The following is a 26788-nucleotide window of genomic DNA, read 5'->3' as shown; positions in this document are numbered from 1 at the left end:
CGCGGACACCGCCCCCCCCCCCGCGGCCCCCATAACCCCTCACGCTCCTCCGTCACCCTCCGAGCCCCTCTGACCACTGCGGGGCCTTTAGTGCTGCCCTGCGCCCCCCCCCCCCCGCCTCCCTGCGACACCCCGCGCCCCCGCAGTCCCCTCCTGTGACCCCCCCCGGGGTCCCCTGCGACCCCCGAGCCCCACGGCCCGCTCCCGAGCCCCCCCCCCTCCGCTCTCCCCCCCCCCCCCCAGTCCTCTCCCACAACCCCTGCCGCACCCTCATCCCGCCCCGGGATCGCTCCCCGTCCCTCCCGGGAGCCAGCAGCCCCCCGCCCCGCGCCCCCCATCTCCGGTGCCCAGCTGAGGCCCAGGGGTGCCGGCAAGGCTCTGGGCTCTGAGCACCCCGTCCCGTGCGCCAGGGCCCCCGGTGTCCTGGGGAGGGCACAACCCGCAGGGACGGAGGCAGCCACGTCTCTTCACACCCACCAAGGATGAGGCTCAGGGACCGTGCAGGGAGAAAGCCTCACCACAAACCCGTGGTCCCACCGCGCCCCATCCATGTGATGCAGCACGGATTACTCGCCCTCAGGGAGGAGTGGGTGCCTGTCCCCCCTTGCTGCTTCCTTCCCGCCTGCCCCCACCCAGCAGGACGTCAGAGACCCTGGGTTAGCACCCCAGCACCGTGCAGGTGGCGGTCAGCAGGGCTGAGGCAAGGACAGGGGCTCAGCGGACAGCAGCCAGCAGCCCCGCCAGGACGGACACCAAAGGGGAGGCCAGCGAGGACTCAACAGCATCCTCTGCCGCTCCTAGAGCCCAGCTCGTCGCCGGCTCTGAGATGGACACCAGGCTTGTTGGTTACTTTAGAGACATTTACTGTTGAAGACATCTCCTGCACCACCAGGAGCTCATGCGAGGCCCTGGTTCCAGTGCTCGGTGCTCGTCTTCTACCCACATCAGTGCGACAGACGCAGAAACTCCTCATCCTCTGCAAGCAGAGCAGTGTGCAGTATGACAGGCAGACCCACAGACCCCATCCTCACACCCCGCCATGCCCCACAGACAGGTGGCAATGGTTGATGCTTCCCGCTTTGTCACTCTGTCCCTGCTGTCAGTGATAAGGGAAGCAGTCTGGGCTCTCTGCACATCCCTTTGCTGTCCAGGGATGTCACTTCATGTCCCACCACAGTGGCATTAATACACTTTGTACTGGTGACAAGATAATAAAAGATGGGTTCTGCCCTGAGACCCGTTACTTTGTCCCCATTCCCCATCTGCTGGGCTCCCACCCCAGCTCCTGCCGCTTGCCGTTATCAGAATCAGGCTCATCCAGGGCTGTGGCTGAACGTCCCCGAGCTCACTCCCCTCTGCAGGAAGATCTCCCCTGCTACACTGCTGAAAACGAGAATGCTTGTCCATCCGTCCTGGGGGCTGAGCAGGCCTCTTGATTCTCCAAAAGGGTTTCAATATGGAAACCCTCGTGCTGACTAGATCTGGAGGCTCTGGAGGGCATCGCATGGAGGGCACACTCTGGGTGCACCCAGAGTCTCTATTTGGTGTCAGGGTCCCTTCACCCCTTTGAATTTTTCAGCTGCTATTCCCACTGACACTTCTGCCACATCCACTGCTCCCCGCTGCACTCTGGCCTCCCTGGGGCCTTTCCCCCTGTTATCACAAGCATTTTAAAGTTCAACCCCAGCCTTGGTGCATCTGCAGCCCATACACACATTCCCCATGTGTGATGCTGTCTGTAGATTGATGATCTTTTCCTCGGTCCGTCAGAGGACCGGACCCAGGACAGACCCACCCCAGCTGCAGGCAGACCCAGTGCTCCCGGGTGCAGTCTGGAGCAGACAAGATGTGCAGGCAGCGCCCGCCGGCTTGCTGCCCCAGCCCCCGACACACTGCTGTGCCATACCTGCCAGTGGAGGAGCCCCGCAGTACTCCTTGCACTCCTTCTCCGAGTAGAACTGGTTCCCATTGCCCTTGCAGCCTCCGTAGCTGAACTTGATGCACTTGCCCTGGGCCGCATCGAAGGCCCAGCGCAGCACTGGCTTCTGGCAGGGCCCCTGGACGATGGGCAGCCTGCAGGCAGCTGCAGGGAGAGGGGGCTGCGGCAGGCCAGCAGGACCGGGACCCCCGTGGACACACAGGGCTCGGGGTTGCACGCAGTCCCCTCTGGGGCTGGAGTGAAGGCCTCACCTCACCCGCCCTCCGCATCCCTTCACCCCCTTCCCGGCCCCATGCCTGCTCACCCTCAGTCCGGCATGCCTGCAAGCACCCCTTCTCCGAGTAGAAGTTGTTGCCATTGCCCAGGCAGCCACCATAGAGGAAGGTCTCGCAGGCCATGGAAGAGACGTTGTAGAAGAAGCGGGAGAGCATCCCGCTGCAGGGCCCGGGGTCCCGGCTCAGCCGGCACGCATCTGCAGGTGAGCACAACACGGGCTGTGGCAGGCGAAGGGGGCGCAGGGATGCCCGCCACAGCCCCTCTGCCAGGACCCACCTTCCTTGTTGCCAACATATGGGGGCAAGGGTCCCGCGGCTGAGCCCTCCTCAGGTGGCAGCACTGCTCTCCGCGCCCTCTGCTCCGGGAGGAAGAAGCACAGAGCCGCTGTCAGCCCTGCCTGCCCTTCTGCCTCTGGTGACAAGCTCCCCCAGTGCCCCCATACATCTCCATTCATCGGCCTGGGGTCACTCGTGGCCTTCTGAGCCCTGTGCTCAACCCAGACAGGGGCCAGAATCATGCATTTTGGGTAAAGACACTCAAAGTGCCCCGGCCATGCCCTGTGCCGGGCTGAGGACATGCCTCTGCTCCCACTGACACAGGGTGGTGCATCCTCCAGGTGTTATATCTACCCTCAACTGGACTGTTTCTCCTATGAAGTCCCATCCCCTCTTGAAAAACCTTTTAAACTCAACACTACAAGACTGGGACGTGCTGGATGACTGCAGCTGGAGCATTAGTAGGGCAATGAGCTGCCTCCCCCACTGTGGAGGGGAGTCTTCAGCCCAGCTGGGGCACTCAGGAGCGGGCAAAGGGTACAGAGACACCAGGCTTCATGTGCTGCAACTTCTACCCTACAAAAGAATCAGAGTAGGAAAGGGACATTGCTTTCTGCTTGGAAGTGAGCCCTAGCAACACGTGATGCACCTGGGACCCCTGTCCTAGCAGCCTGTGCCCTGTCCTTGCAGGCAAAGCCCACTCCCATCCTTAATTAATTCCAGGAGGTCCTGGCTGAAGCACTCACCTCGGGGGCAGTGGCAGTCTCCTGGGGGACACATTCACCTGGCCCAGATGACAGGAGAGAAGATCAGCAGCTTGAGAGGGGAGGTCCCCTTTCTACCCCATCCCAACAAAGCTGTCATCTCTCCTCCCTCCATCCTGGCCCTCCCTTCTTCTCCCCAGCCTTGCAGACCAAGAAGGAGCAGCCTCAGCACACCATCACGTCGGGGACGCAGGCAGCAGAAGAGGCACATGCCTTGCATGCATTACCTTTGTTGGCCAGGATGAAGATGGAGTCCGCAGGGATGCCCATCTCCAGAGCCAGCTGCCGGAAGGCCTCGATGAGGTCCTCCCGCAGCTCTGGGCTTCTCCCTGGCAAGGGCAAGGAACGGGCTGTCAGCAGGGTCAGCAGTGGCGAGAGTCTGTATGGAGCCCCCAGCAGCCACAGACCTGCAGAGCCCAGGCAGCTGCAGGCCCAGTACAAGTCCTACCCAACCTCTCCTCCATTATTCTTGACCACAGTTGGTCAAGGGCTTGGATAACATTGTTTAAATGTCTCCCAGTCATGAAAGACAGCATCTCCCGCCACTTCAGGGTCTGGGTCTCCCAGGCAAATCTTGTTCATCCCAAATAACACTCTGGTTCGAATTGTGTGATGCGGCTCTAAACGGAGCCACAAAACTCAACCTCTTTGGTGTCAAAGATGAGCTGACTCAAGGCACCACCTCCAAAGCCACCCTCAAGTCCCTCAAAGCCAAGCAAAGAGTGGTGTTACTGAGCCCACCTAAAGGCCTACTTGCCCACAGTGCCATAGCCAGACCTACCGTACAGCTTCAGTGTGGTGCTTGGACCATAACTACTTGTCTTCTTCATCAGAATGACTGCGTATTCTTCGTAGTTGGTGCGAAGCACATAGGACTTGATAGACACATCCCATTCTAGGTGAGACAGCAATACAGGGGACATCATTCCTGCTCCTCAGGAAGGAACAGGTATAGACGACAGTGCCAGAGCTGGGGGGTGAAATCAGGCAGCTAATTCAGGAAATTATGAGATTATTAGGAGGCAGTTACTGAAGCAGGCACAACCCTGACACTCTTTCACCTCACCAGCCTCTTATTAGTTGAGGGGACTGGAATCCAAAGTTTGCAGACAACTGAGATACTATCAATGCTCCTTAAATGTGGCTGGTGGGAGCCTGTCCCAGATTGGGACCCTGGGGATGAGACAGATCTGCTGGAATAGCTCATAGTCCTGTACCTACGCAGGCAGCTCTGAAACGGTTTCCCTAAGACCCTGCTCCCTGCTTCCTTGTCTGGAAACAACCCACACTATGGAGCAGCTTCCTCTCCTTGAGCCCTGCTCCCCTGAACCACTTCCCCAGCCACCAGCTGCATCCTTTGAGGCCTGGCACTGGTTCACATCCTGTGACCACACAGCAGCTCTTAGGGCCCAGCAGGCCAGCAGTGAGCCCAACTTACTGGGATTATAGTAGGTGTATTTGCCAGGGGTGCTGGTTTTCTGGTACTCTCCCGAGATGTGAGTGCAGTCACCTTGCCTGGAGGAAGGAGGAAAAGAATAAACAGCTTCAGGTCATCTCTTTTCCTATTTATCTTGCGAAAATTGTGCCTGAAGCAACCAGATTGCCCATGACACAGGACCCCTGACATCCCTGAGCACCCACAGCACTGCTCGTACCGCAACCTGGTGCTGATTGTGCTGATCTGGTCGGCACTGGGGCCAGGGCCCAGCACCAGCGTGCCCATGTTGAACTTCTCTTTGTAGTTCTTCATCCACTTGCAGGTGGTGCCAATGGCTACATCATACCACTTCCCATACATCTGTGGGGAAAAGAAAGGGACATATCTGCCACACGCCTCCTCCACCAAGGTAGGATATCCCATGGCTTTCTGCAGAGCTGAAATATTCATGACCAAGAAGCCAACTGGTGAGCTACGGTGCAAGGTGCTGGGGCCAGAGCTGTTGTAGGAAGGTGATCAGCACTCAGCAGGATTTCCAACTCAGTGGTCACCCATCTCCCACAGCTTCCCAGGCTTCTGTGCTTGGATCCCTGACAGTGTTCGAGAGCTGTCTGTCAGAAGAGGTGGCAGCCAAGATGTCCCAGCTTTACAGCAGCTTCACGCCAAACTGCTGGGGAAGTGAGGGTCAGAGCTGGACTCCTGTTGCCCATGTGTGCTTACCACTGAGCAGGGTACTGGCCCCTTCTCCCCTCCACTTCTGTCACTTTTTGCATGCGGGACAGGCAGTCCCTGGGAACAGAGCGGGGTCCTCAAGCCCAGGACAGTGTCTCTGTGTCTCCTGTTCACCAGGAAGGGGGGCCGGTACCCACCATGTGCCCCAGCGGAGCCTGGACCCACATGCATGTTGGGTACGCAGAGCTGGGCAGGGGACAGAGGTGCCTGCAGGAGACCCCCCCCAGGCAGGCTGCATCCCACACACAATCTGGGGCTTCTGGTGTGCCCTGCCACAGCTCTTAGTCTGGACAGATGAACAGACTGGGATTCATCTGCCCTGCCTGTGTGTTTGCTGGGGCGAGGCCATCCCAAGGGTTGAATCCCCCCCAGACCAGCACCCACGGAGCTGGGTCCTGCACAGCCCATTATGGGAAATGTCATCCTTCTTGCTAGAGAAAAATGAAATAGCTTTCTCCCATCCCTACTACCCCCAACATCCAGGGACCGCAAGCCGCTGTTACCCGCTCAGCATCAAAATTCTCCTGCAGTTGGATGTCTTCATCCTGGTCCCCAATGGGGGTTCCGCTGGCCATGGCAAAGAGGAGGAGAGAAAGGAGACCCCAAAACATTGTGTCTGGTGGCTTCAGAGTGCTGCTGAGTGCCAGCGCGCTGGAGGGATCCGTGTTTCTTCACCGCCCTCACTGCGCAGCAGCGTGACCTTCAGACCGCAGAGAACAGCGCCAGCGGGGCGGCCAGCCTGGCGGGGGCCGGGCAGGGAGACGTGGGGGCAGCTCCTGGCCCTGCAGACCTGGCCATGTGGCCTGAGCTCACCATGGCCCAAGCAGCACAGGGCCAAACATCCATGTGAGCTCCTCACCTCACCTGTTCCTACACCACCTCTCGGCCCCGGCACAGACCAGGCCCTGCCTTATTCTATGTTATGATTTGTATTCCTGCCCTGGGATCCTGTAAGGAGCCCGGATGGTGCCCCCAGTGCTGGACTAACCTGACCCTGCAGAGAGAGGACCAAGAGGTCCCCAGCACACATCACGGGCTCCTTGCTCCTCAGCAATGCCCACAGGGAGCGGAGCCCAGCAGCCGGATCCCCTCCTGGCAGCGGGGGTGAGGCTCTCCCCGGGGGCCCCAAGCTGGTGGCCAAGGCGTGGGGCAGGCGGGGTGGCACCCACCCTGCGCTGAGGGTCCCGGGGCCCGGCAGGCACGGGTGGCACGGGCCCAGCGTCCGTCCCCACCCCTGTTTGCCTTCTCAGGATGATTAACTGAAACCAAACAGCCGGAGGAAACGGCAAACAGAGCAAAGGGCAGGAGCCCCTCTTCCAGCCGGCCGGTAGCTCAATATTTGCAGAGAAGGGCGAGAGCGGCAGGCACGCTTGCAGCGGCCGGCCGGACTTTCCCCCCCTCCTCCTGCCGCCGTCCCCAGGGGCGCGAGGCGCGGCCCACGCCGGGCCCAGCAGGCGGCGGGCCGGGACGGGCAGCTCCAGCCTCCCGTCGCCCCCAGCCGCCTCCGGGCCGTCCTCGGGAGCGGGCCGAGGCCGGGCCGTGCGGTGCCTTCACCGAGCCCGCCTCGTCGCCCGGCCCTCCGGGGGAGCCCGGCCGTGCCCCGCTGCCACCGGCCCTGCCGCCGCCAGGTGGCAGCCGGCGGCCAGGAAAAGCCCCGGCCCCGCCGGGCCCCGGGGCGGCCTCGCGAAGCGAGAACCGGGGCTGGGAGGCGCGGGCGAGGCCGGGCCGCAGCGCGTGGCCGCGGGCAGGCTCCGTGCCCGCCGCCCTGCCCCGCCGCGGGCACGGCCGGCAGCCGCCCCCCGCCCCGTCACGCTGCGGGCCTGGGGCGCAGCCGGGCCCCGCGGGCACCGTGCAGCCGGGAAAGGTGGGGAGCAGCGCAGCCGGCTGCGAAACCCAGCTCCTGCACGTCGCCAGCCCTGCGCCCGGAAAGGCCGGGGATGCGGTGCAGCTCGGCAGCCCCGTGTTCTCCTCCAAAAACACGCTCCCTGCCCCTGCCCCTGCCCCTGCCCCTGCCCCTGCCCCTGCCCCTGCCCCTGTCCCTGTCCCTGTCCCCAGGGCTGTGGCTGTGTTTGCACCAGGACCGCTGAACGGAGGGGGATGGAGAAGCCCCACACACTGCGGAGCGTGGGGCTGCGGTGGCAGCCTCGGCAGGGCACAGCCCTCCAGGCCCAGGGGCTGCACGGACCCGCATCGGGGGCCCCAGGCGGGCACCGACTGCTGGGGCCGCGCATGGCAGCCCTGGGGCAGCCACGGCTCCAGCGCTGGGGGCAGGAGGTGCCCACGGGGCCCTCCGGCAGGGCTTGGGGCCGCAGGGACCCTGCGGGATCCGTGGGGTACGGGCTGCTGCCAGCTGGCAAGGAAGGGCGGCCAGCATGTTGGTTTCAGACCGGTTTGGACAGAAACCAAACACAGGGAGAAACCGCCATGAAATTCCTGCGGAACAACCCCCCCGGCCCCACTGCTCTGACTCAAACCTCCCTTTTACACCCACTCAGTTTCGGACCCCTCTCCTGCAGGCACTGCAGGTGTCGCAACTCTCCTGTGGCTGCCCGGGGGGTTTGTGGAACATCAGACAGACCCTGCAGGGTAAAGGCCACCGAGGTTCAGCGTTCATCACTGGAAAAATGAGATACTAAGAGCCTGACTCCACTCCTCTCCTGCTCTCCAGCATCCACCATGAATCCAAGCATTAGAGGGGGCATCCCTGCCTCATCCTTCCACTGTCCCTTTGCAAACCAGTTGTTCACTGAGCTCATCCAGTCCCTTTCTGAACCTGCCAGTGTTATCTGGCTCCCCTACTCCCTGTGGCAACAAGCCCTGGAAGTTCAAAACCTGCTATGTAATGAAGTTTTATCTTTTCTATTTTCAACCTATCTCCCGCCAGCGCTCCTTACTCCAAGGACTGCTGGAGTGTTACAGTTTCATGCTCGGCTTGTCCACCACCCTCATGATTTTGCAGGCCTCAGTCATATCTGCTCTTGGCTCTCCTCTCTCAAGGCAGGTCTCAGCTTTTCCAGTCCCCTCTCATACAACAGGCATTTCATCTCATCAGTTATTACAAAGCAGGTCCAGAGAAAGCTGACTTCCCATCTCCTTCTTCAGCTGTGGAAACAAGAGCTCAAGCACACAGCACCCAAGGTAAGTCTTTCCAAGATTTCCTACAGTGTCAAAACACTTGCCATCTTGTTCCCAAGACTTTGCTGATTACACAGCAGTTTGATTTTTTTTTTCTCTGCTCTGCCAATTAACAGTTCTCTGAAACCAGGTCACTGATGGCTCCCAGCTCTGCTCCTGAGTCTAGCCACCTGTCCTGAGCTCCATGCGAATGCCTCGCTCTGATCACTTCTCCCTTGAAGCATCACCTTCATTTCTCTACACCAAAACTTACCTCCTACCTCTTTGTCCTTGTTTTTGCGAGGTCTTTTTGAAACTCCTTGCCACGAACAGTATTTTGCTATCCAAAAGACCCCAGTATCATCTGTGAACTTGAAGGTTTTCCTGTTCACTCCTTTCTCCAGGGGATGGATGAAGATGTCAGATATACAACCAGCCCTAGGGCTGGCCCCTGGAGGACCCAGTGTCCTCCATCCTGAGGAGTGGCTGTTCAGCCCTACGTGTTGCTTCTGATCCTTCAACCACCTTTGAGTTCACAGAACAGCCATTCTGCTCCCACAGCAAGTTTGTTTCTTTAATAATCTCTGGTGTGGTGCACCATCAGAAGTTTTCTGAAAATCCAGTCTGGTGATGCCTTCTGGATCCTCTCTGGGACAAGGAGGATTTCCCTTGCAGAAAGGGGCCACATGCTCAGCGTAGACCTACCTTCTGCATAGATCCTGCTTTCTAACTAGTAATACAGCAAGGAGAGTCTACAGTTTTTAGCTCTCAGCATCCCCTTTACAGAGGTAAAAGTTTCACCATCCACCAGCCTGCTGCCTGGCTGTAAGACAAGGTACCGTGCTGTAGCCAGCACCTCCATGGTTTAACATTTGTGTTCCTCCCGGGTATGAGCCATCTGTCTGGGATAACAGTTCATCCCACCAGTCTGGGCCTTCCACTGTGTTTACTTCAAATTGTTCTGGCAATTGTCCTCTGAGCAACGGCTGCAGTGAGTGTGCCAGGCCTGGGAATCTCCTCACCACCTTTGTCCAAGAAAGAAAAACACTGGGCTGTTTCTCCTTGTGGCCTTACCATCCCAAAGGTCCCTGTACACCCTGGGCATCTCCCCAGCCCCTCGATGTCTTTCTGCTCTTAACGGATTAAGGGATATTCTTCAACCAGCTATAACATCTTTTCTTGCACATTCATTTTTAGCTTTTTAGTCTCTTGATTTCAGCTGGCGTGCCACATTGTGGGCTTTCCCTCTCCTAGGCAAGATTTCTGTTTCTGAAACATTGGCATTTTCTGTAGCACCACCATTTAACTCTCATAGAACCAGGAAGGGGTTTAGCCCTTCCTTTTCCTTCTGAATTGTGGCACACATTTTACCCAAGCTTCTCACGCTTGTGTAATACCATCCATCTATCTCTGGGACCTTGAGATTTGGGGATGGGATATTGGGTAGTATTCCTGAATTCTACATAGTTCCTTTTCCTGAACTTGTTATGGGGTATACCTCTATCTCACCGCACTGTTAAGCCTGGTAGTGCTGTGTTTTTCAGTATGGTGCAGTTCCCCCAGCATCTCTTCAGCCAGGTCCCAAGCTCTCAAGATCCAGCCCAGAACAGCATCTTTTCATGTGGGTTATAGGTTCAAGAGGCTTCATTTACTGCATCCACAAACTGTATCTCTACATCTTGTCTTGATGAAGCCAGTCTATGCATGGGGGAAGTGATGTAAACATCCCACCTTGCATGTTCTCTGGAATCACTTCATATTTCTAGATATCTTACTGTTCTCATCATGTGCAATCTGAATTTTACATTTTTTTTTTAGTCTGGGATTTTCACCTATAAGGATTCCTTTATGCGCTCTTTCCCTGCTATATTTTGAGCATCTTCACACTACATAAACCACCTCCCAGCTGTACCCCTCCTCTGTCACTCCGATGAAGCTGGTAGCCAGGACACCACTCGTTGGTTAGCCTCCTTCTACCAGGTCTCTCTTGGCCCAGTGCAGGATGCCGCTGGGTGATGCCAAGGTCTTTGTTTCCTCTTATGCTTCCAGCGCCACTACGAAAGCATTTGCAGTTCTGCCCTGGCTCCCAGGCCAGTCTCTGGCAGTGTCAGGGGTCACCAGCCTGCATTTCTGCTTCGTGCCCTTCTCCATATGCTCTCAGCACCCTGGGCCTGGTTTGTCTCCCAGGTGCCTTTTTGTCTCCCAGACGTGGTTGTGCTCCTGCCTACCTCTACCCAGGCTGTGACCTGAGGAAGATCTCTGCTTGCATTTGATCAAGACTGGTCAAGTTATGGTTTTAAAATAGTTGCAGTTATGGCTTTAAAATAACATCTGCCAGGAAGGGAGTGGGGCTGCAGGCACATGCTGAACCTGGGCTGGGTTTTGGGGGGTGGTGTGTCCTGCACCCCTCTGCCCTGAGCAGCAAAATGCTCTCCAGTGGAGCAAAAATGTGCTCCACAACCTTGTCCGTGTCCTCCTCCTTATCGTCTTTGGCCTCATCCTCATCCTTCTCCTCCTCCTTTTCCTCTTCCTCCATGCCCACTGGGTGCTCCTTAGCTCAGGGGCTCTGCTCCTACCCTGAGGTTTTTTAGGTCCTTCATCCTAGCCTTGACAGAGGAGAGTCTCTGGGCCTCAGCAGGCATCTCCCCTGCTCCGGAGGCTGGCCGACCCTGCCAGGTGCTGCCTGCAGCACCTTGCACTGGGCTTGCCAGCGGCATGCCAGCCAAGAGGGTATGTATAGGGTGGGCGAGGTGATGGAGCATGAGCCATGGTATCACACAAACCTGAGGATGCTGCCTTGTCTGCTATTGGTCACAGAATGCTTGGAAGCACATTATGGCCTGAGGGTGAGCTGCAGGATGGGAGCAGATGGGACCACCAGCATGGCCAGCATATGTCTGACACTCTTCAGATAGGAGAATTTGAGTCTTCAGCAGAAGGGGTGCAAAGGCTGGACCAGATACCTCCCAGATTGCTCCTGATGAGGACAGGCTGGGACCGGCCCCAGCTCTGTCCTGGACACTCTTGTCTTGCTCCCGGAGTGCCCCCAGTATCCACCACCCATCAGATGGATGGCAGCCATGGACCTGCCAGTGCGGAGCTGCTCAGCTGCCGATTGGCAGCTCGTGTCTCCATGCTGGTGCTCACCCACATCTAGGTGCATGGGACAGCAAGTGGAAGAGCAAGAGGGCTGCTGGGGTAGCAGGTTTCCCCAAGCCCCTAGCCCTGAGGCTGCACACATGCCCTCCAGGACATCACTGGGGCTGGCTGCCGGGGCAGCGGGGCAGGCGCTGTACTAAGGGGCATCCTGCCTGCGCACCCTGGGGGGCTGTTGTCCGTCTGACTGGGGCGGTGGCAATGGGAGCAGGGTCTCAGGGTGGTGGTGACAAGGCTGTGCCTCGGTCTGGAAGGCGTTTCAGCATGCTTGGGCCAGGGCGGCAACGTGCTGCTGTGTCCTCCTGCGTGGGTGCCCGCTCACTGTGTCCCTGGCCGGAAGGATCATCCCAGACATCTCCATGGCCAGAGACGCGGGGACATCCGCCCATCTGCCTGCATGCGTGGGGGGCTGTCCCCTCCACCTCCAGCCCCGGGGGTCCTCACCAGGCGTGCCCGGGGGTGAAGCACCCCTGTCCCCGCCACGGCGTGGCCCCAGCTGTGCAGATGGCTCCTCCGCCGCGCCGGGTCGCATCCTGCACCCTCACGTGCGGGGCTTTTTGTGTCCCCCCTGGCTGTGCGCTGGCCTCGCCCCGTCCGTCCCCTCCCTGCCACCGCCCGCGCCCCCCTCGCAGCCCCCACCAGAGCCAGCCACACACACAAGTGAACTTTTCTGCGTTTTCCAGCAATTAAAAAGAATAAAGCAACAGTTGTCTCCAGGCAGGGCATGGATCCTGGTGACCCTGATTTTCTGTGTGGCTGGGCAGGGTGAATGGGGCTATTGAGACCCCGATGACTGGCATCTCCACTCCAGGATTGTCTCCCCGTCCAAGTCCCCCTCCCCGCGCTCTCCTCCTCCCCACCTCCTCCCCGCTTTTAATTTCCTTCCTGGAGAGAGCTGCTCATCCCCTTCCCATTGGCCGAAGGCCTGAAAGGGAATGGAGGAGACAAGGGAAGGATTAAAGACACTCTGCTTAGGAGCAGGCAGCCTGAATACGAGATGCACCGGCTGGGAAAGAATGGGGGCTTAGTGGGGCACCAGATCAGACCCGCCCCGCCGCATTCAGCCCGCTGCATTCCTGCATTGCTAAGCAGGGCCCTTTCTCCCCAGCCAGCCCGAGGAGACCGCCCCGGCCCCCCCGCCCCACCTGCCGCCGCAGGTAGACCTGCGTGGAGGTCCTGCCCCACCGGGGCACCCGCGAGTCCCCGGGGTCGGGCAGCCCAGCCTGGGCCGCTGTGTCCTGAGGCAGCCCTGCGGCGATGAGGAGGCAGCTGGCAGCCTGCAGCAGCTCTTCGGCAAGCCTGGAGGCAAGGCGGGGTGATTCCGGCCTCCGGCGGGTTCACGGAGGTGGCTCGCACCCCGGCAGAGCGATGGGCCCCATCTTGCAGGGCTGGAGTCTGAAGCAAGCTCCGCCATTTCAGTGTTCAGAGAAAGGCTGGAGCCTGAACTGGTGTGTGAGGTGGGCAGTTGCCCTCCTGGAGAAGGGCTGGGGTATTTGCAGCCACAGCTTCAGCGTCAGAGGTGGTGGTGCCCCACTGCCCATCAACCACGTCCTCTCAGCTGTAGAAGACCCCCCAAAAACCCAACATGTATTCTTTGTCCTTCTCAGTACTTCCCATGGCCATGCAGTTTGAGGTGGTTTGCATTCATCCCCTCCCACATCTAGCCACCAGCGTGTGCATGACGGACTGGTCCCGCTCTGGTCTTCAGACTACTCCCAAGGACTGGTCCAGAGCAGGGTGGATTTTGCTGCTGGGGCTGGTCCTTCGGAGGGGCTGGAGCTGAGTGAGATGGTGGAGGATGGACTCGGGGTCACACTGGGAGTAAGGGGACTGCAAGGGTACCTGTTACTGACCAAACCCATGGGAAGTCACTCAGGAGCAGGAATGTGCTGTCATATCTGAGGCTTTCCATGCCTCTTGCACCCTCAACACCTACCTGACCCTCCAGGTGTCTTGTGTCAGGCAAGGAGCTCTGTGCGGGTGGAAGCGAGTCACCTGGTTTGGGAAGTACAGGATCGGTGCCTGTCTCTGCCCAAGTCAAGGCTGGCTCAGTGATGGCAAAGCTGGAGCAACACATCATGCTCTGCTTTGTCAGTGTGCTGGATTGGGCCTTCATGCTTGCATACAGGGGTTGCCAATGGTAGGACGGAAACACCCCTGTCCTTCATTAATTGGGAGTTTGAGGCTGACACTTTCTGGACGGAGGTGGTTTCCTTCACAGGATGGGGGAGGCTGTTCTTGGAAACTTCTCTGAGTCCCTGCTGACATGCATACCAGAGAGCTCTGTTTTTTGGTGAAGTACATCCCAGGTGGAGCCCAGCAAGATGCTTCCAGGCCAAGAAGCTGGAGATCTGCAGTGTGGAACAGGGACAAGGTGGGTCAGCAAAGCCTGACAGCCGCAAAGCATCAGCTCTGAAGGCGTCCCAGGGATCCCATGCTGCTAGGAGCACCCCAGGGAGCACCCTGAGGAGCCCAAGCACTACCTCAGATGGACACTCCAGGGCTGGAGCTGAATCCCACTCCACTGACCAAGCTGCACATGCTGGGTCCCAGTTATTGCTGCCTCCCCATGATTTGAACACACTTTTCAATATTTGGCACTAAAAGCCCCAGGTGCTGGTGTCCTATGACTCTATCAGAAACTTGTGACTAAAGAAGAACGTGAAATCCTTCCAGAGCTGCATCTCCATTTCTGTCCTAGAAAAGAGATGAGAAAAATGCTTGTGCTCATCTATTCCTCCTCCAGGGAAGAGCCACATCCCTTCAGGTGCCACCAGACTTGACAGTTATGGAACCCACCCGCACGTTACCTGCGTAGGAACACAGTGGGACCTGCAAATCCCCCCACAGAAAACGGTCGTTCACCCCTGCTGTCTGAGTCTGTGCGTGGTGTGCGGTTGCCCCATTTGATCCCTGCTGGCTCCCATAAACAGGCTGTGCCATGTGGGGAGCAGTGGGGTCCCCGTCCTGGGCTGTGGTGGGAGAACCCCAGTGTGACCCCACAGCCTGGATTTGGCTCAGCTCCAGAGGTGGGCTTGGCTCACGTCATGCTATTGCACAGTGGTGAGAGGAGATCTGCATGGCACATGCACAACAGCTGTGCCATGCAGAGGATCCTCCTCACCAAAATGGGCAGGCAGCAGCCAGCAGCAGACATCAGAGGTCCACAGGGACCTGGGGACACTTGTGGTCCTTCAGGCAAAGGCTGGATGTACTTGAGAGGGGCTGTGGTGAGGGCCCACGTTTCTCTTACTTGGGGTATGAGGGCTGAGGTCTTTGCACGATTAAACTGCTCTGACTCCAGGGTGAAATGGGCAAAACAGGTACAGACCCACCAATTTTGGCAGGAGGGGTCTCTGTTATCAGCATGAGGCTCCTGTCTGGCTGGGTGAGCACCAGCTGCGGTCAGGCAGAGGTGGCGGGGGCTGGTGGGCACCTCATGGTGGCCGTCGGCTGTGCCTGGCCTCTCCTTCCTCAACCATCCTCCAAGACCTCCTGCCCCTTGGGATCGGCTGTGGGACACCACCTGGGTGTCCCCAGCCCTGTCACTGCCGTCACACCGCCCAGCGCTGGCCCTGCTGACAGTCCGGAGACACGGAGGGGTCCCCACCTCCTAATGGCCCCAACCCCCAGCTGCACCTGACGGAGGAGCCCAGCAGGCCCGGGTGGGGATGCCGAGCCGTGACACGGGTGGAAGGCCAGCCTCTCCCTGCCCGGTGCCCGGGGCCCTTTTGTCTCCCCTCCGCCTCGGGTGGCGGCTCCCCAGCTGGCCGCAGCCGCGGGGCCTGCGCAGCGTGGTGGGTGCGAGGCCTTCCCTCGGCCGTGGAGAGGGACCACGGGGCTTTCTCTTTAATGCAATGCTATGAATACTCGGGGTCTTTCTGCTCGCTGTTTAATGGATTTGAATGTGAAAAGGTGGTGGAATTGGGAAGACGGGAAGGGGGGGGGGAGGCCAGGCCTCTTTGTTCGGGGATGCTGCTCCAGCCCGGGATTTATTTAGCATTTGGAGGGCTCGGGGTCTTTCTCTCCTCCCCAGCCACTGCAAAGGCTCTCTCCCTTTTCTGCCTCATGCTTATTAGCATAGCAGCTGCTCCCTGAGAGGGGCTAGTCAAGAGAAAAGGATAGAGGCGTCCGGGAAATGAATAGGAGGGAAAAAAATAGCTTAAAAGGACAGGGGCTTTGAATGGGGGGGGGGGGGGGGGGCGGGCTGTGAGTGGAAAAGGGGACGGGGGGACGGGGGGTGGGGGGGAGGCTCAGCGTTGTCACCGTAGCTGAAAATGTGAGCAGGGTGAAATGCGAGGACCTGCTAGGGAGAGCTGTGTGTGCGGGTGCTGGGCTGGGCTCTGAGGACCTGCTCCCGGGGCTGTGGTGCGAGGCAGTGTGTGCTGCTCTGGCTCCCTGTGCCCCCAGCCTGCAGACACCCCCAGCCTGGAGCCCCCTTCCTGCGGGCCTTAGGGACCCCCAGCCCCTGTCTGTGCTGGGCGATTGGGTCTGTGGGGTCCCTAGTGGTGGTCTCAAGCCTGGGGGGATTCCCTGTGTGTGCTGCAGCAACTGGCATCCCCCCAAGGTCTGGGGCTGCTGCAAGACCCCGCTGCTCTCTATGGGGCATGGGATGGGGCAGCAGGGGAAGCCTCCGCAGCATGCTGCAAACCCGTCCCTGGCAGAGCCTTCTGGCCACTCAGACCAAGTACTTTAGGCATCAGTGAAAGAAATCAGATGTGCAGGAGCACCACACCACTCCTGCAGCATGTGGCCTTGCTCTGGGGAGAGCCTGGTATAATAAGATATCCCATCAAGAACTCCCCAGCAAACAGGGCTGTGCAGGCAGGAATCTGGTCCTGTGCAGAAAAGCTGGGACAGGTCTAGGCACATTCAGAGCCCATCTGTGCAACTGCATCATGTATAACATTGCTTTTGACTGTGAATCAGTGAGAAGTGTTTTTCCATCTGGAAAAAACAAGAAATGAGGCTGCAGTGCACTCCTGGGGTGAAAGGTGCCATTTCCAGCCAGTGGCTCTTCTCCGTTGTACCATTCATTTAAAGCAAGAATTGTAGAGTTCATTCAGGCCCCATGCAAAGGCTCAGCCTTGCACTGTCCAGTGCCCCACAGATGCTTTGCAGAGCTGACAGCCGTTTGCCAACATCCCCAAGCAGGGCTGTACATACCTGCCTGGCTCGTTCACCCAGCTCTGCTCCATGCAGTGTGGGAGCCTGGCGGCACCCCCTCATCGACACCCAAGGCTGCCGGGTCCCCAGCGTCCTCCACACCTGGGCAGGGCTGGTGCCAATGGGGTGCACATCCAGCCTGCCTGGGTGCAGCATGGGGCTGGTTAGTGTTGGGCTGGACCAGGGGCGAAGGTGGACTTAGAGAGCAGGTGCCAGTGTTGGCTGCGGCGCTGTGGGCCGGCACAGCCATGCTGGAGGAGCTGCAGTGAACAGCCGATGTCCGGGTGTCTGTGCCTCTCTGTGCACCCATGGGCTGCCAGAGCTGCTGCCCAGGTCAGGCGGGGAGTGCCCGTGGTGCAGAAAGGGGAGGCCCCTTCTGGGGAACCTCTTCCTAAAAAGCAGCAGCCAGAGAATGGCATCAAGTGTGTTGGATTCAGGACAAATGAAGAGTTTCCAGCGCAAACAGTTGTCCCAGCAACAGTCCAAGCAAGTTGTCCCCCATCCTGCCACTCACCCAGCTGTCCAGCTTTCCCTCTGTCCATTCCTCCACCCATCCCTATCTCCATCCTCAGCCATTCTCCTGTCCCCCTGTCTCCATCCCTCATCCTCCATCTCTCCATTCATTCCCATCAATCCTTTTATCCCTATACAGTCATCCCTCCATCCTTTGTCCCTCCAACTGTCTCCAGCCTGTAATCCCTCCATCTGGGCAGCCTTCCATACCTCCAGACCCAATCCCCATCCACTGCCCTCCCCCGAGCAAGCCAAACCAGGATGCTGCCCTGCTTGGGCATTTCATTAGTCAGCAAGAGAAACCTGAAAACATGAAGCAACCTGTAAGTGCGATGTAAAACTACATTACACCCAAATCTCTGCTTCTTTGTGAGACCCAGAGGTCACCTCTCCTTAGTGAGCAGCTGGAGAGTTGCTGAGAAGAGATGTTCCTCCTGCCCACACGACATGGTGATGCAGTGTCATCCCCTGGGATGCTGGCTGCCATCAAGGAGAAGTGGGGGCCACCCGCAGTTCACGCGCTGCCCTGCCAGACCTTGTCACAGCCCTGGGAGCACCCCTGGGACAGCACAGCCCCCGAGCATGGAGGTCTTCAGAGTGCCCGTGATTTTAGGGCACAGAGGCTTGCAGCGATCTCACCGCAGGAATGGCATGGCCAGCTTTAGCCACAGCCCAGGAGGGACCTGAATCTTCGCAGCCAAACGTGGCTCAGTCCCAGTACCCAACACCACAGAGGCTTTGGGTCACAGTAAAATGGGTTGAAACAAAAGCATCCTGTGGAACATAGGGTCCCGCATGATGTGCTCTAGACCTCCGGTGCTGCTGACAGCAGCGTGCCGTGACCACCCTACCACCCACTTATGCTCATGCCAAGGGGTTTCACCCCAATTGTGGGGATCCAGTGAAGAAGGCATCGAGAAGTAGCAAAATGTTTCAGCTGGAAGGGCGAAGAGCCTGTCCAGCCAGACTGAGCCGCCGTCTCCTCCCCGGCACTGAACAGTAGTCAATTGTGATTTTTAAAAAGGTAACTCCTATTCGGATCTCCAGGCTGTGGCATTATCATAGTCATACAAATGCCAACAAAGCATCTATTTAAAATGTACTGAATTTTGATTACAGCCCGTCCCCTCTCGCTCGCTCACTCGCTGTCTTTCTTTCTCATTCATTACTTACTGTGTTAAGCTCCCTGAAATTCAAATAAAATCCCACCTCCTCCCCCCCATCCATATGCGTTGTTCGATTCAGCTCTGATGTCTGGGCTTGACGAATGAAGGGGAATATAACAGAAGACAAAGCTGTCAAACTTCTCTGGGCTGTGTTGACTTCCCATCACCCCTGTGGACGGAGGGGAGACCGATCCATCTGTTTTGGAGTCAGTAGCACAAACAAAAGCAAAAGACAATGGCAGGAAGCACTTGAAAGTTCAAATTCTTTCTTTGGTTTCTCTTGGAACAACAGAACCTACGTAATGTGGCCAGCGGACAATAACATGCAGCCAGGGACACACAAAAATGCCAGAAGAATGTGCTTACGACACGAAACGTTCCAATATTTTTGTTTTATTGGAACAAAAATAGAAAAGGAAAAAAAAAAAAAGAAAGAAAGCCTTTGGAGTTCCTAGATTTCTTGGACTAGGTTTCTTTAGAGACGAGTGCTGCAAAGCGGGGCAGCTCCGGGCGCTGCAGCGGGGCCGGGGGCTCAGCCCAGTGTTGAGCACCGCCAGCCCCACACTGTCCCTGTCCCCATGCACAGCTCCGCTGCGCCCTTGGCCTCGGCGCTACCCCTCTGCTCAGGGCCACCTGGGCGGCTGTGCACATGCGAGCCCAGGGCACAGTGTGGCTTCGCGGGTGCTGGGCTGGCAGCCAGGGGTATGCGATTTGTATTCACCGACCGGCCGAAATCTCCTGCAAAGGGGCTCCTGGAGGCCCCAGCCCGCTCCATGGGAAGAGATAAGATTTGCACAGAGATGCCGCATTTCCTTGGGAAACAGTCCTTTTGCTCATGGTTTGCACAGCCCGGCTGGCCAAAAGATGCGGGACAAGGTGCATGATGAAAAGCCCTGGGTTTCTCTCTGCAGCAATAAAATAGCACCTGGATGAGTTTGTTTTTTTTTTTTTTTTAGCAGTACTGTCTCAAACAGAGGCACTGCTGGGGATGGCAAAGCGGGCAGGGGGATGGGCATATGCGTGTCTCACTGCAGGGGCTGCCCCAGCACCCGACTTGTGCAGAGCGAAGCAGTGCCCACAGTCACAGCTGTGACCCCGCTTTAGGTTTTGCGCTGTCAATCAGGTACGAGCAGAGAAGAACACTCACATCTAAGCTGCTACGTAGTACCTTACAGCTCACCCTGCCCAGCGGGCTCCGTGCCTCCAGAAACTACCTGAGAGCAGAGAGAGATACCCCTGTCAGGGTTTGCCTGTTAGGGTTGCTCAGAGCATTTTCAATCCTGCCAGCAGCGCTCCGGCACCAGGAGGGCTTCAGCGTTTTGGTGGTGCCTTACCTGGGTAGGTCCCTGTCCCTTGCCCATGTCACACAGCACCCAAGTGGCACCAAACGGGTTCAGGAAGACTGCCCTTTGCAGGACATCGCTTTTGGAGTCCCCAAGAGCCTACACCCAACATCAGGCTGGGCATGGCACATGTTTCCAGAGGATCTGATCATTGCCAGAGCTGGTACAATTATCTGTATGGAAAGAGGTTGGTCCCTAAATTACCCTGGTGTTGGAGGCTTGCTGCACCCTGCCCCCAGTGACACAGGCATGGGGCTGCTGCTGCTTTTCCCACTTGCCTGTGCAGCTGAACCCTGCTCCGGGTGCCTCCGAAGGTGCAGGGCTCAGCCTGCCCTGATCTATGGGAGAAGACTGGGGACGCCTTTGGTGATGCTGCCCCTCACCCCATGGGGGGCTGCTGGAGTCAATATTGGTCTGATGGCAATGCCTGGATGGCAATGGCCCCATCGTCACAGCCCAGAGGCCCAGCACAGGCTGGGAGGGGACCAGGCCACCTCACCCATCTCACCAAGGGCAGTAAAGAAGCCCAGGAGGGTTTGCGGGTACTCAGCCTGCCAGACTGAGGCTGCAGACCCCAAAACCACTGGTCCAGAGGAGCCAGCGTGAGCTGAGGTGCAGGGGGCTCCCGCCTCACTCCCCAGGGCAGGGGCTGCTTTTGAGGCCCGAACCCCAAGCCGTTGGCCTGGCACCAGGCTGCAACCCGAGCCAGCACCCTCAGCCGCTACTGAGGCTGGGATGGGGAAACCATCAGAGCCCCGGACGCACGGTCCCCAGCCCCCCAGCCCTGCAAGTGTTCTTCGGGGATGCATCAAACCCCAGGTGCAGCGCTGCCAGCACAGGTCACAGCCACCCTGGGGGCCCCCAAGGAGAACACAGCAGCTTAAAGGGAGAGCCAGGGACCCACCACCCCCATCACAGCTGCCACGCAGCCCCATGCATGGGAAAGAACAAACAAAAAAGACTTTTTTTTATAAAAAGATCAATGAAAAATTTATTTATAAATTTCGCACTCTGGGGCTACACGTCTATATCATACACTCAGGAATATGCTGTACTGTACAGACTTTATCCAGTTAGAAATGATCATATAGTGACCCACATACAGCTTCAATATAAGCCTAAAAATTCTTAACATTAATTAACATAATTAAAAAAGGTATTCGCATCTAAAGAAAAATCTACAGAAAAACTCCTTTCTGGAGCAATCTGTGCATCAGCTTCAATGTCTGCTTATTTCACTGACATTATCAATATATTCTTCTTACAAAAATAATAATAATAATTAAAAAGATGACTGCCATAAGGTGACCAGTCATGCACGAAAGAGCCTCCCCCACCTGCCTCTTTTCTTGTACTCCCCGTTTTGGCGTGAAGGGTCAGCAGCACTATGAGCCAACAAGGGGGGCGGGGGGACCCTCATTTCAATTTGAATCAATCTGCATCCCTTTTACTTCTCAAGATAAAGAGAGACGGGGTGTGGGGGTTGCATAGAAAATTGAAACTCTAGGGACTAGGAAGGGCAGCAGCTTTTCAGTAAAATACAAAGGGATGTAAAAATACATCAACTCACAATTTCAGAGCAAACCCCCTTCCCCGACATACAATTTCCAAAATCTCAGCGTGTCTAAAGCTCCAGGAAGCTGGAAAGGAACAATACTTTTCTTAAACTCACTCAGCAATTCACACAGGAGATTCACAGTCTTAATAGGTATTTTATAAAAATATAAATATGGGTTACATCATGTTGTCTTTACAACACTGGACAGAGCTCCCTTTAGACTGGGTTTATAACCAAGATTTCTTTTTAAAAATCCATCTAGAACTTGGCTTTAAAATACACTTTTTTAATATTATGTCATAAATGTTATGACATATCATTGTGGCAAATCCATTTAGTCAAAAAAATGTGCAACCATCTGGTAACGACAATAAAACCTCGCTAGAAAAGATATTGTTCCCACCCTGTAACTATTACACAGAAGCACCAGTGGAAGTGCTGGACACCACCTTCAAGGCTCACAGAAAAGACTTCAGCTAAGCAGTTCCTTGCAAGTTACAGCATTAACAGTAGACACTCGCGACAGGGCTTTTTTCCTTTTTCTTCTTTGAATCTGGAGCTTTTTACTTAACTCAAATTGTTGAAGTGGAAGAAACAAAAACTGCAGGTGAAACCATCAGAGACAAAGCAGAATATTCAGTGCAATGGGAAATAATAATGGCAGACTCAAGGTTTTAGTTTTGAGACTAGGAAAAAAGCATATTTCCCAAACCATATTTTGAAACACTCACCACCAGCTTCAAACAAAAACCAGGCTCACAAACTTCACCCACAAATATATACATACATGATAAATAGTTAAGACACAACCCAAAAAAACAGCAGGTAACTATTTTTTTTTTTAATTGTAATGGTTTGGATAAAGGGAGTAAGAGAGGAAAGAGCAGGGAGATGGCAGTGATATGGTTGGTTTTAGTGCAGACAAACAGAAGAGGGATGAAAGACCAGGGGGAGAGAGGAGACTTCTGAAATTTTCCGTATTTTCCAAATGGGTGTTCTTGTGCCATAGCAATAAAAAGCAGCATTGCGATTATACGTGCAGTCACTTCAAAATGCGACTTAGGGTGGCTTTCTCTTCTTCCTCCCTTTCTTTTATAAATATATATATACTTAGACATATATATAGTATAAAAGGCAGGTGACTCTACATACATCAAGTGAATCATTCTGCATTGAGAAGTGTTATCCAAGTTTCACCAAAAGAAAAAAGTTCCCAAACTATTTCTCAGTAGTTTTCAGGCATCTCTCTAGGCAGCAGAGAGCGCTCGCGCCCCTTTTCTGTGCAAAAGCAAATCCTCTGCCTCTAGAGTTTATTTCACTTTTTTTTTTTTATAAAAAGAAGAGTTCAGGGTTTACTAATCCTCCCTTTACACACAAAACCAGAAGGAAGGATTCAACGTCTTTTCCTGTGATCTCACGTGTGCTAAATGGATTCAAGAATCGGCTGAGGATGCAGACTTTCTTCGGACACCCACAAAAAAAAACAACAAAAAACAACACAAAACAAAAAACCCAGCACACGCACAAAAAGCAATCAGGCAGGGCGAGAAAACCATGTCTGTCATATTCCAATGGAGTTGCCTCAAAAAAAAAAAATAATAAAAAAAATGAAACCGAGCAGTAGGAAGACACCGGGCGAAGCCTGCCGGGGGAAGATGCGCGGCCCCCTCCGGGGCGGGGCCGCCGGGAGCCACCTGCCCGGGCGCCGGCGCCGAGTCCCGGCGTGGTCGGAGCCGGCTCGGGGGGGAAAGCACCGCCCGGGGACGCGGGTGCATCTGGGGAGGCGTTGAAATGAATTCGGTTCTGAGCCAGAACACTTCAAAATCGAGGGACGGGCCACCACGGGGGTTAGAGGAGAGGGGAGAAAGGATTAAATATTACCGGGGAGGGAGGGGTGGGGGTAGGGATGGGGGGGAACAACCGTTTTAAAGCATCTGACCAGATGTCAGACTGAAACCGTGAATACTGTGAGTGCAGCCGAGGTAGATGGAAAAAAAAAATTACAGTAGGAAAACAACCCTTGGAAGAAAAACAAAATTTGAAGCAGGTAAATGGCGGTGTGTTTGTTTGTTTTCAGTAAATCTTTGCGGGGCCCCAAATTTCTTTGCCGAAAAAAAAACAAAAACAAAAAACCAACCAAACAAACCAAAAAAAAAAAACCAGCAACAACCAAACCACAAAAACCACGGAGTCCGAGCAGCTTTGACATGTCAGGAAGGCGGCGGGGCGGCCCCGCGGCATCACCGGGCGCCGGCGGAGTATTTGGCCTTGGTGATCAGGTAGAGGACGATGTCCTGGTGGCCCCCGAAGGCGGCGATGTGCAGCGCGCTCCAGCCGTCGCGGTTGGCCAGGCGGATGTCGGCGCCGAACTTGACGAGCAGCTTGACGAGCTCCAGGTTGCCGTCGATGACGGACTGGTGCAGCGCCGTCTGCCCCTCGGGCCCGAAGGAGTTCACGTTGAACTCGCAGTTCGTCATGTTCTGCAGCAGCGACTGCAGCTCCTTGGTGTTGCCGCGCCGCACCGCCTCCTGGAAGACGCGCTGGCTCGGCGGCGCCGCGCACGGCGACACCTCGCTCTGGCTCATGCTGCCGCCGGCCCCGCTCGCCTCACGCCCCGCATGGACGGCGCCGCCGCCGCCGCCGCCTGGGCTGGGCCGGGCCGGGCCGCCGCTACCCCGCGCGGCCGGGCATGCGGGGCCGGGCTGCGGCGGGTCCGCGCCGCCGCTCCGCGCTGCTCCGCTCCGCGCTGCGCCGCCGCCGCCGCCGCCGCGCCCGGGCCTCTCTGGAGCGGAGCCGGCCCCGCGCCGCGCCTTTTACCCCCCCTTTTATTTGCATAACAATGGCACGGCCGGGCCGGCGGGGGCGGGGCGCGCCGCCCGCTCGCCCATTGGAGCGGCCGCTCGCGGGGCGGGGCGCGCCCCTCCCCCACTGCCGAGCTGCGGGGGGGGAGGGGCTGGCCCGGGGCTCCCCCGGCCCGGAACGGCCCGGACCCGACCCGACCCGACCCGACCCGACCCCCCCCCGGTGCCGCGGCGGGCACGGCCCGGGCCGGCCCCGTGCCTCCGGGCTTCAGCCGGCTCGGCTCGGCTCGGCTCGGCCCGGAGCAGCCCGGCACGACGGCACTGAGCTTCCCCTCGCTTATTCCGCTTTGTTGGGCTCGGCTCGGCTCGGCCCGGCTCGGCACGGCGCGGTTCAGCATACCCTAGCACGGCTCGGTCCGGCCCGGCCCGGCAGAGCACAGCACAGCACAGCCCGGCCCGGCCCGGCCCGGCTCGGCACGGCCCGGCTCAGCATACCCTAGCACGGCTCGGTCCCGCACGGCGCCGCTCGGCTTGGCCAGGCTCGGCACGCCCCGGCCCTCCTCGCTTTGCCCCGGCTCGGCTCGGCTCGGCGCGGCGCGGCGGTGCTGGCCGCAGGCAGGGGGCACCAGCGGCCGAGGTGCGGGCCGGGCGGCTGCGCTCGGCCCCCTGCGGGCTCCGTGCCGAGGCTGCGGGAGCTGCCCGAGGGCTCGGGGGGCCGGGAGCGGGACCGGTGCGGGGCCCCGGGCTGCGGGGTCCGGGCGGCTCGGCTGGGTCCCGCCGGCCCCGGGGGGCTCGGTGCCACTCGCTCGGTCCCCGGGGGCCGTGGCCGGGCCGGGACCCGCTGCACGGCGCCTGTGGGGCCTCCCGGGGGTGAGCGCTGCGCGGTACGGCCGCTGCGGGTAGGCAGGAGCGTGGGTGCGAAATCAGCACATGGAGCAAAAACGGGCTGGCGGGGCCGGTGCTGGGGCACTCGAGGTCTCCCGGCCGCTGCCCCCGGCCTCGTGCACCGCTGGGGAGCGAGGGTGGGAAACGCCGGCGTGCACCGCGGCGCTGGGAAGGACGGAGCCCCCCCAGCGCCCATTTGGCCCGGGGGAGAACAAATGGCAAAGGCTGGTGCAAAGCAGAGACCCTTCCCCGGGACCCAGCGCCCCCTGGGACAGCACATCCGCCTCCGCGGGGCATTTGGTCGGCTCGAGCAGGGCGGGAAGGGCGGGAGGAGAGGAAGGAGAGTGCCATAAAACGCGGCGACGGCAGCCCCGCACCGTGCCAAGGGCCCCCGCAGCTGGCCAGCGGACGCCAGCACACCGGCTCTCACCTGGCCTTGCTGGCATGTCGCTTTGGGGGTGGAAAGGGACAAACCAGCCAGCTGCCAAATTCTGCCCAGATCAAGTGAGAGCTCTTGGATGGGTTGCACCTTGAGCTCGGGGCACGAGCTGCCCCCCGGTGTTTTCCCGTGGCTTTTCCCTGGGGCTGGGTGGCCTGGGGCTGGTGCTCTGCTCGTTCCCTTGCTGGGTCTGGCTCGTCTGGTGGAGGCAGGTGACCCAGCCTGATGGGGGCTGCGAGGCAGCGGCGGTGCCACTGGCTCGCCCAGGCAGTGAAAGCAGCTCTTGCCTTGGCAGCAGAAGTCAAGGCCAGCGCTGAAGTGAGCACGGCCCTGCCTGACTCCGATGTAAGGGACCGACAGCTTCTATAAGGGACCACTCCTCTGGGTCCATACTTTGCAGCCAGTTCTTCCCAACCCTATCCCCATTTCAAACCTCATTCCGTGCCTGTGCCCACCCCCATCTCCGTCACCATCCCATCCCCATCCCTACCCCATCTCCGTCTCAACCGCATCCTCATTCCCATCTTCATCCCATCCCTGTTCCCATCCCATCCCCCTCCCAATCCCTGTATCACCCCCACATCAAGCCCAACCCAATCCCTCTCCCACTCCCATTTCCATCCCGTTCCTATCCCATCCCATTCCCATCTTAATCCCCATTTCCATGCCCATCCTAATCCCTGTCTCATATCTGTCACCATCCCATCCTCAGTCCTGTCTCCACCCCACCCCGTTTAATTTCCCCAAGCCAGAGCTCTCCCAGTCACATCTTTTGGACACGAGCGCATCGAGGTGCATCGCCCTATATAAAAGAGCCGTATGGAAGTGCAACACAAAAGCGAGGGTTCTGACGTGATCACAGGAGGGGTGGTGGTGGTGGGACAGCACGGCAGCTGCTGCCACAGTTGGGCTGCAGCCCCCCCCCGCCCCCATTTTGGTGTCCTGTGTCCCTGCAGCCTTTCTCAGGACATCTCCCACACCACTGGGATGCGGAGCCCCCGCAGCACCGGCAGGCACACCTCGCTGCTGCGTGCATGGCCCTGGTGGGCACCCCCGTCCCCCGGCACAGGACACGGTGGTGGCCTCAGGGCTTTTGAGTCTGCATGTGGGTGCAGAAGCCAGGTCTGTCCCGTGACAGCAGCGAGGAGACTCCCCACTCCCCCCCCCGCTCCGAGGACGGAGGCAGTGGCCCTGCCCCACATCGCCCCGGCTGTGGTGTGGCA

General features: G+C 58.0%; 3 protein-coding genes across 8 annotated transcripts in view; all 3 read right to left on the bottom strand.

Annotated features, from left to right (window-relative positions):
- The window catches only part of PHPT1 (phosphohistidine phosphatase 1), a 102853-nt gene extending 78817 nt beyond the window's left edge, over window positions 1–24036 (bottom strand). For all 5 annotated transcript variants that reach the window (XR_013940954.1, XM_080562153.1, XM_080562154.1 and 2 more), the window contains exon 1: window positions 24032–24036. The gene's annotated coding sequence lies outside the window, so the exon portion shown is untranslated. The remainder of the gene's footprint in view (window positions 1–24031) is intronic.
- AMBP (alpha-1-microglobulin/bikunin precursor) lies at window positions 847–6134 on the bottom strand. 2 transcript variants are annotated; one of them, XM_080561436.1, is made up of 10 exons: window positions 5928–6134; window positions 4910–5052; window positions 4693–4769; window positions 4036–4149; window positions 3482–3583; window positions 3237–3274; window positions 2492–2570; window positions 2244–2411; window positions 1907–2083; window positions 847–976 (listed from the first exon to the last, which is right to left on the bottom strand). In XM_080561436.1, exons 1-10 carry the CDS (start codon window positions 6033–6035, stop codon window positions 945–947), a joined length of 1038 nt encoding a protein of 345 aa, XP_080417562.1. In that variant the 5' UTR covers window positions 6036–6134; the 3' UTR covers window positions 847–944. The 2 variants fall into 2 exon arrangements, with proteins under 2 accessions (XP_080417562.1, XP_080417563.1); XM_080561437.1 differs by lacking the exon at window positions 3237–3274 and having other exon boundaries at window positions 2492–2599; window positions 3464–3583; window positions 5928–6128.
- Window positions 20845–24224, bottom strand: NRARP (NOTCH regulated ankyrin repeat protein). The gene has a single exon (XM_080562159.1). It carries the CDS (start codon window positions 24023–24025, stop codon window positions 23681–23683), a length of 345 nt encoding a protein of 114 aa, XP_080418285.1. The 5' UTR covers window positions 24026–24224; the 3' UTR covers window positions 20845–23680.
- Between the last annotated feature and the right edge of the window lie 2564 nt (window positions 24225–26788).

This window comes from Anser brachyrhynchus, assembly GCF_964034855.1.
Source record: "Anser brachyrhynchus genome assembly, chromosome: 19".
Taxonomy (NCBI): Eukaryota; Metazoa; Chordata; class Aves; order Anseriformes; family Anatidae; genus Anser; species Anser brachyrhynchus.
Note: the sequence above shows the minus strand (reverse complement) of the source record. Positions and strands in the feature narration are given on the sequence as shown.